This window comes from Sardina pilchardus, chromosome 9, assembly GCF_963854185.1.
Source record: "Sardina pilchardus chromosome 9, fSarPil1.1, whole genome shotgun sequence".
Classification (NCBI taxonomy): domain Eukaryota; kingdom Metazoa; phylum Chordata; class Actinopteri; order Clupeiformes; family Clupeidae; genus Sardina; species Sardina pilchardus.
The window spans coordinates 31,406,681-31,419,156 of record NC_085002.1 but is presented as its reverse complement, the minus strand read 5'-3'; the positions used below and the strand labels follow the sequence as shown (position 1 = coordinate 31,419,156).

At 42.2% G+C, this 12,476-nt stretch overlaps 1 protein-coding gene across 2 annotated transcripts in view; it reads right to left on the bottom strand.

Moving 5' to 3' along the window:
- Positions 1 to 1,140: 1,140 nt before the first annotated feature.
- iars1 (isoleucyl-tRNA synthetase 1) overlaps positions 1,141 to 12,476 on the bottom strand; it is a 58,031-nt gene continuing 46,695 nt past the window's right edge. For both annotated transcript variants that reach the window (XM_062544732.1, XM_062544733.1), the window contains exons 26-34: positions 10,248 to 10,422; positions 9,110 to 9,222; positions 8,336 to 8,431; positions 6,673 to 6,849; positions 6,123 to 6,243; positions 5,687 to 5,812; positions 3,978 to 4,121; positions 3,501 to 3,653; positions 1,141 to 1,680 (exon numbers count right to left, since the gene is read on the bottom strand). In XM_062544732.1, the coding sequence (XP_062400716.1) occupies positions 1,598 to 1,680; positions 3,501 to 3,653; positions 3,978 to 4,121; positions 5,687 to 5,812; positions 6,123 to 6,243; positions 6,673 to 6,849; positions 8,336 to 8,431; positions 9,110 to 9,222; positions 10,248 to 10,422 (1,188 nt within the window). In that variant the 3' untranslated portion in view covers positions 1,141 to 1,597. The remainder of the gene's footprint in view (positions 1,681 to 3,500; positions 3,654 to 3,977; positions 4,122 to 5,686; positions 5,813 to 6,122; positions 6,244 to 6,672; positions 6,850 to 8,335; positions 8,432 to 9,109; positions 9,223 to 10,247; positions 10,423 to 12,476) is intronic.

The following is a 12,476-nucleotide window of genomic DNA, read 5'->3' as shown; positions in this document are numbered from 1 at the left end:
CCAGACGTTCAGTAATGACATTTCATCCACATTCAACATTCTTACAGAGACAAGAAGGTGACCTTAGACTGAAACCACTTATTGGTCCACTCCACTCCGCACTTAATTACATGGACCTTATGTCTGTGAATATGTGGAGAGCAGCCCTAAGTATATAGCACGTTCGGACAACTGAGCTTAGGATGCAGTTTGAATAGTCGTACAGTATGTATCTGCATAGTGAAATTGTTGTGCAATATGCTGACTTTTAACTTTGAAAAGGGACTAGGATTTAAAAGCAGCTCTAATATTCCTCCAAAATATTGCTAAAGAACAGACATGGACATTGTACAGTAAGCTGTGCACGTGTGTGTGCATCAGCAGATGGTTGGCTGGCTTAGGTTTTTCCTCAGCTGAGAATCTCAGATGGAGAGGAGACAGACAGCGATAGTGTGAATGAGTGTGAGTGTGCGCGTGTGTGTGTACGTGCTTGTGTGCTAGTGCAGCACGAGCAGATGGAGCAAGGTGTGCTTAATATGCACAAGATGCAGTACAGGCCACAGTGGCATGGAAAGGCCAAGTCATTGCTATTCAAGGATGTTCCCTTCAAACAACGGACGGGCATCTTTGTTCAGTGTGACTGCAATGGCAGAAGGGAACGGAACCTGACCTTTAGAAAGACTTTGGAGGTGAGGCAAAGCCAGACGGGCAGACAGCGAGCACCTTGAGTCTCAGCTGCAGGTATTAAATCATGTTTCTGGGACTATGATGAGGGACTGTCTGATAAAGTGTGAGCTGATGGGTTTTTATTTATCTGCTAGACACCAAGGATGCACAAGTGCAAATATAGCAAGACTGGTGTCACCTCGGCAACAGCACCACCAACTGTAGAGTGGCACAAACTGCTGGGCAGAGCTTTCATGGAAACGGCGACTTACCAAAACAAAAACACAAGGGAATGGACACAGATGCCCACTCCCTTACTGGCTCACAGCAGGAGTAGATCTTTTCTTCTTTCCAGGGGTTCTGGAGAGTCCCTAGTCATGTATAGGCTTCTTTATGCAAGCATGCTTGGTTGGGGCTTTCTTAACCAGAAACGCAGGAAATGTATGCTATTTACAGAATTGGTAAGACAAATGCTGGTTAAAAAAAAAGCAATGATGATGGTTCAAAGTACTTTATTTGTTTGTTTCTAAAGTTATATGCATCATGTTTTAGGTTCATATAGAAGGACCAATTTGAGAGTGTGCTTTGAAAGCCAGGAGTTCATTGGGGAAACCTTCAACATTAGGCAACAAATGAGACACAAATTATGTTGTAAAACAGTATGTATGTTTAAAATTGTAACGTTTTGTTCTTAATTTCCCCATGATTGACATTTCCCTTACGTATATGGCACCTAAAAACAGAAGATTCCACACCCACTAGACAGATTCTCCACAGTCCTTCTGATTATTCCCTAAAGAAAGCCCAGAATGGTGAACAGAGCCCTTTCTGACCTGATAAGAAAAGTAGAGACTTTCCACATCATTCTTCAGCAACAAAAGAAGTTGTACAGTATTGTTAATATTGAAGGTGGACAGGTCACTTCACATCTTTGATGTAGGTTCCCTCATATTCAGGCTTCAGCAGTTGTGGGCCGCACCCAAACAAACAAAGTTTTCGCGTTCAGGGTCTTCAGAGGACATTGATCTGTGAACTCTGAAAGAAAAGACAATATTGAAGTCAATTAACCACAGAAATGTGTTAAGGAAAGAATTGTTTTCTTTTGTTTTGTTTTTTTGTTTACAATGACAAGAAGAGGTGGCAAGATGCTAAACTTCAGACGAATCAAACTTTGGATGGACAGGAACAATATGTATAGGGTGTCAGGTTGCTGGGTAAAAATGAAAAAAAAAAGAGTGGGAAGTTGCACATCATTAGCTTTTTATAGACGGGCGGGAAATGAAATAGGAACGGATTTATCAGTGAAAGTGTCCCTCAAAGGTCTGACAGGATAAAGCGACTTTGTGCTTTCAGAGCCTACACAACCTACTTTTACTCCCACTCTGACCAGCTACAAACAAACATGAACAATGTGCAGCCAGACAACCCTTTTGTCAATGCTTTTAGAAGTCCTCTGATACCATGACTGAGACTCTGGTGACAGGATCTTAGCAATAGTTTAGCGAAATGTACTCTAAAATGGTCTGAGGGGTGTCGTGAGTGACGCTAAGCTGGTTTAACCCCTCACACGGAACAGACAGGAATATAATAAATACAGCTCTGGATAAATATATAATAAACATCTGAACAAGTTTTGCTAAAATCTAAATCTAAATCTAATCCAAAATCTGCAGTATAACATAGCCAATTATCTGGCATTAGTTGTAGAAACAAACATTTGTATTTCAAGTGACATAATTAAGGTGAGACTTATGTTTAGTTGATGTTATGACTAAGCCAGTCACAGGCAGGTAAACCATGACTTTGTTTGTGATATTCCTGTTAGTAAACAGGAAAGAACAACAAATAAGAATGTAATGGTCTCCTTAAATCCCACATACATACAGGTAACTCACACCAATCTTATTTTGTTCTTTTTCTTCACGTTTACCCAAAGATTTCACATTTAAGCACTTTCCATCTCACCACGTCAATGCAGTACCATTGGCTTCAATCGAAGCGGTCTGCTTTCCCTAAAAGGGGCGGGGACGGGTAGCAATTCAAAGTTCCCAATTGTGCCGGTCTAACATGGATGTTCTAACATTTAACATTATTAAGGATGTGTATAGTCTTCTTTATGTCCTTTAATTAAATGAAGCTCAAATGCAACAATAATAAAGGGTTAATGCCTTTGCATTTCTTCTTGAAAAGATGGGGTAACTAAGGTCATCACTGAAGGTGTAGAAGCACCTGCTACTGTATATGCGGAGGCTGTAGTGATGGAGGAAAGTTAAAAGGCTCTCTGAACCCAGTGTGGACCATTGAGGATTATCATCTCCTAATGACCTTGGCCATCACTTATGCATTGAAGGATCGTCCTTAGAAGTAAACAGACCATTCCTACAACAAGACAGACATTAAATGCCACTGCTACCTACCTACCATGTCTACAGAAATGTGGTTAAGCACGAGTGCAACACTCTTAACAGGCACCAACCTGATTAGAGGTCATTCATAAGACTCATAAGATCTTCAAGTTTCCTTCATCACATTTTTGTCATTGTAGTCTACCGTAATATTGTGTCAACATTCTTCATACCTTGAAGGGCTACTCAATATGGGGAATACATTTCTGACAGATATTGCAATTACGATTTGATTTGTGATACAGTTGTCACTTTTACGTTGGGCTATTTCTCATTAGTGATCATGTCTAGTGTACGAGAGGTCACACAAAGAGGACCAAATGCACATGCGCATGCCAAAATTAACGACTGGGGCAAAAATGCCTGCTGCATGATTGACTGTGATTAGCTAATTATATTTGCAAATTGCAATTTCAATTAAAAAATAAATGAATTGTGCGGCATTAATACCTTGTGAGAGGTCTTCATCCAGGAAGAGCTTGAGTCTTCGACTGCGGAGGCCAAACACCTTGCCGGTCTCTGTGAGGAGGCTGTTCCGCGTAAGGCCATTCTGGCCCACTGGGTTGGACAGCAGCAGAGTTCCCACATCCCCACTTTGGCATTCTACAGCACAGGAAGGCCAGGAAAGAGTCAGACAGCTAACCCAAACGGCACCTTCGTCTACATGGGTCACGCATTTCAATAAGTTCATGCTTATTACATAGTGCTACTCAAGCTGTGTAATTAACAGTGAAACTGAAAGAAATGCTAAGAAACATGTACAGTACACTAGGGTTTACTATGTCAAGTCAAACCATCATTGTCACTGTTGCAGTACAGAGTCCTCCCTCGCCCCTTCCACATGCACACACACACACACACACACACGGTCCATGAAGTGAACACTTAAATTGAGTGAGAGGTGAGAGAATGACCAGGAGGACTTACCTGAAGGCTGAGCATTGACAAGTTGGAGGTTGACATAGGGACAGAGTAGGGTGTTAGAGCTGGGAGCTTCACTGGAGACTCCATTTGTGGACACATCCAGAGTCTTCCCACTCAGTGCAAACAGATCACTTTTTCCAGTTAGCTCTGGAAAAGAACACAAATACATCAGAAAAGGAACACATGCTCACATATAAGACAGCGATAGAATGGTTCTGTTTAGAAGATTTACAAAATGTAACATTTACTGAGCAATAAATGGACAAATGGACACACGTATCGCAGTGGCGAGTCTAGAGTGAAGTAAGGTAGGCCATTACATTAATGTATCAAACAACCATAGCCTACGTGACAAACCTATGTGTATTTTAGAAGTCTCATGTTACATCTAATACAAAATAAATGCTTCATACCTTAATTCAGAGGACCTGCAGCTCTAGGAAAAATTGGGAGACCACTGTACATTTCTCTGATGTTATGTTATGGTTGAGTGACATTCGAATGAGTTGACGGTCATATTCAAATGTGCAATGGTCTCTTCATTTTGAATATGACCGTCAACTCATTCGAATGTCACTCAGCAACTACAGGATGACATCAGAAAAATAGGGAGTGGTCTCCTAATTTTTTTCAGAGCTATACATTTGTGTCCCACCACACGTAACATGAGAAATTGGCACTGTAATGAGTCGTCTTGTGTGTGTGTGTGTGTGTGTGTGTCTAGGCTACAGTATGTGTGGGAGGGAGAGTGAGAGCTAGGCATGTCACCAGCAGCCTGCACATTTTAAATGTCTCGGGGCTATACAATCTCAACACTGACTGTACCGTATATGTTATTTAAATAGGCTATTTTGAAAAGTAGTTTATAAAACAATCTCTAGTCCGACTTGTTGTTGCTACAGTCTTGTCCGCATGTTAAACACCCCTCTCACATAATCTCATTAATGTAAATGAATCACAGAGGGAGATGGCATGCACATAACTGACTCGAGATGGGGAATCATTTGAGAGAAACTGCTCTTCCACACTCGCCATCCTCCTTCACTCCTCCCCCTCCCTCCTTCTCTCTTAGCAGGCAAGAGCTGCGTGTGGCCCAGAAGAGCCACTGAAAAACGGACTGTTGCAGCCAAAAAGGGATGGAGCTGCAGGGAGGGGGGAGTTGTACAGCACCTGCACTAACACACCTATGGGCCTCTACGCTGGAACATGCACATGGCAGGGCAGAGCAGTTTTATTCACACACATTCAACACATTACATTTTTCAATTGACCTGTGCTGCAAAAAAGACATCCCTCAAGCTACAAAACTGGACCAGCCAACTAGACAAGGCAGGGGTTGATTTTACCACAAATTCTACTGAAAGCTCTTTCAAGCTTCTCTCCCCTCACAAATACAAACACTCACACTTTTTCTAAAAGTGACAAGAAACATCAAACAGACACCATCCTTTGGGCAAGTGAATAATTTCAGTGAAGCTAAAAATAACCAATTAAAAAGGTACCACTGGGAATGCTTCAAATGCAAGCAGACTGGATTTCAGATCAGACCAGACTGTAACTGTAAACGGAGACACATATACATAGAACCTACTCGGGAAAGGTTTCACCCAAGCTGACAGTCTCAAGCTTCTGTTAAGAGTCAGTGTTGGTGGCACGTTGCCAATGTGAAACGTTCATGCCTTTACAGTACATATTGAAACTGGCAGGCTTACCATTCTTCCCATTGAACACTGCAAATGAGGAGTTCTGCTGCCCAAAGATGCTCTGGCACACCGTTTTCAGTTTCTCCACATTAAGCTTGTTGTCTCCTTTGGGATTCTCCAGAAGCACAACACCCTCTAGATATGAGAAGATCAAAGACGTCTATTAGACTGGGATCGGATTGTTGATGTCAAAACCAGTAACCAGTTAAAAACCTGGTTGTTAGGCCTACATGATTATGCTCACAGTAAATAGGATTTTTATCAATAATGTACACCAGCAGTTCACTGCATGTGTAACAGACAATTTATCCAACGGTCAACCTTATAGATAGCTGAAGGCATTGGAAAGTCATATTACTACAGTAGTGACTCCAGACAGAGCCAGATTATCAGTTGTTGGGCTTAAACGTTTCAGCTCCAGTCTGAACTGCACACAGTACAGTACCTTGCTCCTTGCTGCCGAAATGAAGTCTGAGGTTGACGTAGGCACAGGCTGGGCCATTAAGGGGGGCTCTTGAAGCTGCGGCTCCCTTCACGATGGTCAGATCCAGGTCTGCACCCTTCAGCTACATATGATACAAACAAAGCAATTAGAGTGAGCTAACAAGACTCTTTGTTTAGTGAAATAGGTAGACTGTGCTGTTGACAATTGTGTATATTCCCTGTCTGAAGTCATGATCCCTTTATATCTAACCAACACAACAAGTTGACACCTTAAGGTTTGTTTCTAAAATCATTCCTAGTGAAGCACAACATAACGTTTACCAATATTTCTACTTCTTACGCTTAGAACAAAACCACAAGAAACTAAAGTGAAGCACATTGCTTTGCTCTTTCATTTGTGTAACTGGGCAGCCATCTCTTATAGCAAGTGTAATGTTACCAATTCTTTAAAAAGCAGAATGTGGCATTACCATTTTCATAATTACTACATGTAGCACTATTAACATGTTATGTTCAATAAGAGCATCTGTGCAGTTAGGCCTGAGCATTACTTGAGTTTTCTCCTGAATGATGACACTGGCCGTGCTGGGCACAGGGTAGGCTTTGAGTGGAGCCTTGGTGGTGGCCAGGATGAAGTCTGTGTGTGCCTGGATAACTTTGTCCAGGTACTCCCCTGCAGGCTGGCAGCTGTAGTACACTGTGATTTCATCAGAGGGAACCAGGTGGCCCTAGGAAATGAATGACTCAAAATGAATATATTACATTAACACAAACTTGTGTATGTGCATGCGTGTTACACATTCAATGGATTTAAAATAAAATAAATAAATAAATAAAATATATATATAAAAAATGGTAATACACCAACCCCACATATTTTATTTACATATCACTGTGCTGTGTGCTGTCATTCATAAAGCAAGCAATCCTACAGATGCTAACTGTTGTAACAGAAACATGTGGTGTAGCTGGTCCTGGATTGAGAGCAGGTTAGACATTCAAGGCACGTTGACAGGATGTCACTCATCTATCTCATCACCAATTTCTGATTCCTTCCTCCTGGCTCCTTCGACAATCAACAATCAACATTCAGCCCAACTTTCCATCTTTTTTCATTATGTTTGATGGATATAGCTCTGGTTGCCAGACTATTAAAACCACCCTAACCACGGCCCATTAAAGTACACTGATATGACCTTAATCCACCAAACCAGTCATTACGCGCCGGTCCCTCGCAAAAGACAGACACACACTCACAATCTCTCACACACAGAAGCATGCATGTGTCCGTATACACACACATACACGCACACAGACACACACGCACACACACACACACACACACACACACACACACACACACATGCATAAACACGCAACCTGGCTTAATTAGTGTAGGAATCCTTGTATTGCTCTTTTGCACATTCCATGTAGCAATCCCCCACCCCCAGGCCAATCCTCATCCTCCAAGGGTTAACCTCATTCCTCACCTTTCCATATTTATCTGAGGCCCCTCAGGAGTCAATGCCCCCTGGTTACCTGTCCTGTACTCATCACAGGACATGTCTGAAAAAAAAATAAACCTAATTCCCTGCTATGGAAAAATTCCGGCAGATTTTAGATTTTCAATAACAACAGGAATTCAACCTTGGCAGGCAGCCAATGCTGCCATATCCACTCCCTTATTCCCGACCCCCTTCCTTCAGCAACACAGTCCCCAGCAACAGCTACGGGACAGAAAAATGTTTGTTTATTAAGGGGACGAAAGGAAGGAAATCTGTCATGCTTCGCATTACTACAACAACACTTCAAAGCTGTGTTCTTTCTTCATGTGAGCTCTCAGGGGTAAGCCCAGAGCTGTTTCCCCTCTCTATTGAAGTCATTTACTCAAGGACCAAGATTTGGAAACTGTCCACACCAGCAAAATAGTACAGAAAAGATTTGCTTGGAATCATGGATCAGGATTTACACCCATATTTATAATGACTCCTAATACAAACCCCCAGTGAAACTGTTTCAATCTATGGCAGAGATAGGACAAAAGGACGAAGGTTTACTTCAAACTATGTAAAGCTTGTGTATTGTGTAAAATATTGCTCCAATGACGATGTCAATCAATCTTTGCTTGAATTACAGCATTTAGCCAATAAAGGTGCAGCAGTCAGCAACTGCTATTGATATTCTGCAGCAGACGCCAAAGCAGCAGCTGCTCACCTTTTTGCGCAATTTCTGAATGCGGTTGATGACCTCACGGGCAACACCTTCATCCACCATGGACTGGTCTGGTGTAACATCGAGCAGAACCAGCACCTGAAGTGACACATATTCACACAAACACACAATAAGAAGAAAAGACAACCAAGCCAGTGAAAAAGAATGTTCTGGCATCTTTGTCTATGTGGTGTTACCATTCATTAGGTTACTTAAGCGCCTTAGCATTTGCCTCTTCGGTGGCACATTGAAAGTTATCATTAGATTCTGCAATCATGTAGTGGCAAGGCAGGATCCCTTATTCAAGAGGTACTACAATGTCTTGAGAAATGCTGATTAGGGGAGATATCTAGAGATTTCAGACTTCTATTTCAGTAACGATTATTAAATGTCACATCAACATTCAAGTAGGGAAAACATGCAGCATGATTGGGTTAGAGACCCTTTCTGAAGTCCTACAGTAACTGTGCCTCATGGTAGCTTTACATGAAAGGCCAGCTCTGCTCATGACAGCATGGTGATGGTGCTCCTATGGAGCACAGATTAGGGCAAGGCAAGAGCAAGACAACATGATTAATATCACTACCATACCTGTAAACGGCCAAGTAGATTTCATAAGAGCTTTCTTTGACTTAAAGGACTGACTTGAGGACTTGAAACTTCTCCTTTATAGGAGTAAGAGTAATGGCTGGCTAGAGACTAGATATATCCATAAGGTCGGGTCAAATTCAGCCAACCCGCCCTAGTTGATATCGGAGTGGTTGTCATGGCCAGTACCTGCGCATCGGAGTGGGCCTCGTACTGAGTTGATGAGCCAGAGGTCTGATCAAAGGTGTACATCAAACGCAGATCCTCCTCATGGAGCTCATGGCCATCCACCACAATGGAACCTGACAAGACACAAGCACCACATATGTTGAAAGCTACAACCATTGGAGATACTTGGTTACAAAGCATGATTTAGGATGCTGTTTATGTAGTTTGCTTCTTATCAAACAAAGCCTTATCTGATGTTCCAGATTTCCATGCTGATTGTGTGCACAAACCATGAAATACGTCTAAAATGCCCATGGTAGGTGGAACACTGTTATCAGACTGATTGCGCCTTATGTGGCTGATTTCCACACTCCTCTCGTTCCTCCTCTTCTTTCCGCAGGCATCTAGGGCAGGCAGTTTGTTCTCACAGGTAAGAGCTACCACTCATTAAAACCTACCGCCCACCTCATAAGACAGATTGGTTGCAGCTAACTGGCAAGACAGCCACCTACACTTGCTGGAGGAGGCGGGGGAGGGGGGTTCAAAAGTCTGGATGCTGAGTTTCCGACATGTTTCAACCCTGGAGCTCTACCCTTTGCTCCACTAGGATTAAATATGAAGACAGAGTTGAATTCAACACCTCCATCCATGTTGAAAAGGAACCCAATGTAAGCCCCATCAAAGGGATGTGGCTGTCGGACATTCTTTAGATGTTTTTTATATATTTATATAAACACCAGACATTGGTGTGTCACACATGAAGCAGAATAATTTATGAATATAACACGTCATGATGACTGACAATGCAGACACCCTTATGTATTCGAGCATGAATTGCTGCTTTTTCCTGATTTATTCAATAGAGATAATGAAAGGTCTCTTTCCTTTCTTCCAGTCCATGAAAGTAACTGAAACAATGGCAAATGCCTACAATGTTATACATAACGAGTGCAGAAACACGGCCATTTACAGTACAGTAGACTAAAAGTATACAAAGACTGCTACTGCAGGACTGTAGAGTGTGTTTGTATGTGTGTAGCTTTGCATGGAAGGATGCTTAGGTGTCTAATGTCAATCACAATTTCAGCACAAGGTCTTGCTCTGCAGTCATGCTTGGCATGAAGCGCATAGGGGGCTTGCAGGTGTGCAGAGCACTCACCAGTCTTCTGGAACACCTCCAGCTGCTCACTCTTGAGCTCCTTGATGGAGGCAGTGACAGACTTGAAGGCTCCCTTCAGACGCTTGCCCAGCACCATGTGATCAGGCTCCGCCCTCAGACGGATGCCATATTTGTCTTTGTCAGTGGACAGAGTAAGCTGGCGCACATTCAGCTCCTGCAAAGGGTGAGGGAGAGACCGGTAAGGGATGAATATGGAAACAAACACATAAGACAGTTGAGGAAAGAATCTGAAACAGTTGTATTTAGATGAAAAGGTCTGTAGATAAAGTAACTGCAATAACAGCTCATGTATCTAACGGCATGTCTGCCTCATTAAGACTATGGCAGCACCTTACTTTCCCAGGGTGGACGAGGGACACTAGAGAAAACACAGGAAGACCAGAGAGCTAAAGGAATACGGAAGTCAGAGACCAGGGAGATGGTTCATCCACAAAGGAGCTGGAGCGCTCATATGTAACCCTAAAAGCTAGTTCCACAACAAAGCAAAATGAAAAAAAATATAATAATGATGATATATATATATATATATATATATATATATATATAAATAAAAGTAATGTAAAGAATACAAGATATTCTGATCTCAATATCTGATATATCAATGGAGGAAAAAGCAGGCCCTACACATCTACAGAAGTAAAACTGTTAAGGACCAGGAAACTGTAATGAAGGCATGCTCAATCTAAAAGCTTTTTTAAGTACCAGTAACCCTCTTGACTCCGGATAGATGTAAGTTATGTTGGTTTGTAAATGGGGTCATCTCAGGTCACCCATGCTAACGATGTCAACACCAGGGTCAGACCTGTGCTTTTAAACTAGCTGATTTGTCCAGTACGGTCAATGTGGGTCAACCACCTCGAGCTGCTTCAAAACACCAGAGACACAAGCCAAGAAGCACCAAACAACCCTTCATGAATTGAATGAATGGAGTGACTAAAGCTGGTAGATTCATTTTCTATATACTTTATGTAAGAATGCAATATATTTTTAGCTACCGTAACGTATAATATCATCAAAATATGTAAAATCGATAAAGCAATGGTCTGTTGGTGAATACCATAATTTATTAACAATGCACTATCGACTTATATCTGTCAGTGAACCACACATTACTCCTAACTGTTTCCATCTTAAAAGAGTGCTCAAGGTGAGTCAGGTCACAGACTTCAAATCCTTAAGGGCACCTTCTCCCACTTCAATCTGGTCTGGTCTAGTCAAACAGAAATTAATCTCTTGGACAAGACCAGTGAACGAGTGTCAGACCCAGATCTGAATAAAACAAATAAACCAGCCTAACAGTCACGGTCAGGGCAGGCAGGTGGCCATTTACCATCCACTTCTCTGGCTTCCGTAGGAGAAATAAAAAATATAACATGTCTAAGCGCACACTGAGACTGCAAGAATCTCTGACAATTGTCCTCAGGCTAACCTAGTGCCGCTATGCTTGGCTGGCTACAGGTAACAGAATGTGCATTGTGGAAAGCTATTCCTTTCTGTAACAGGATAGGTGCTTCTGGGCTTTAACTGCAAAGATAAGGTGATTTTTTTTTTTTTTTTTTTTTAATAATGCAAAACTGGGCTAGACTAGAAATGTACAGGGTGAAGTTTATGACAAACAAGTATGCGCAGTGCAATACAATAGTTAACTGATCAAAATATGTTGGGGCATATCTGGCTTAGATAAACAGTGCGTATTACACTATAAAATATCACAGCATTGTCCAACATTTGTGGCATACTGTGTGAAAATGTATGTGCAGTTGCAGGGAGTTGCAAGTTTGTGCCTTTAAGGGTGAGGGAAATGCATGTTCTGTGGTTGTTCCACCCCTGGTGCTGCAGCATGATGTTACAGACCTCTCTGCCACACAAGTATTGCCACAAAATTGCCCGTGTCAGCCACAGCAAAGGGGGCGCTAAATTTAGGTCTGCACCACGGCCTTCCCATCAATCAGGCTACCCTGACAGAGAGGCGGGGGGTGAAGGACAGGCTGAATGACCAGATGCAGCGTTGCCTTCTACAAGCGGAATGTACACAATACCATTGCATCTTCCATGTCCTACATCAGAACTAAGATGCACCGTGTTTATTTACGCTATGTACACTATGCAAGATTTTCACCTTTACAATTTTATGGCACACGTACTTGCAATAGGCAAATCATTCACCTAGTATACGCATAGTGATCATAGACGTAGCGAGTTCCTACC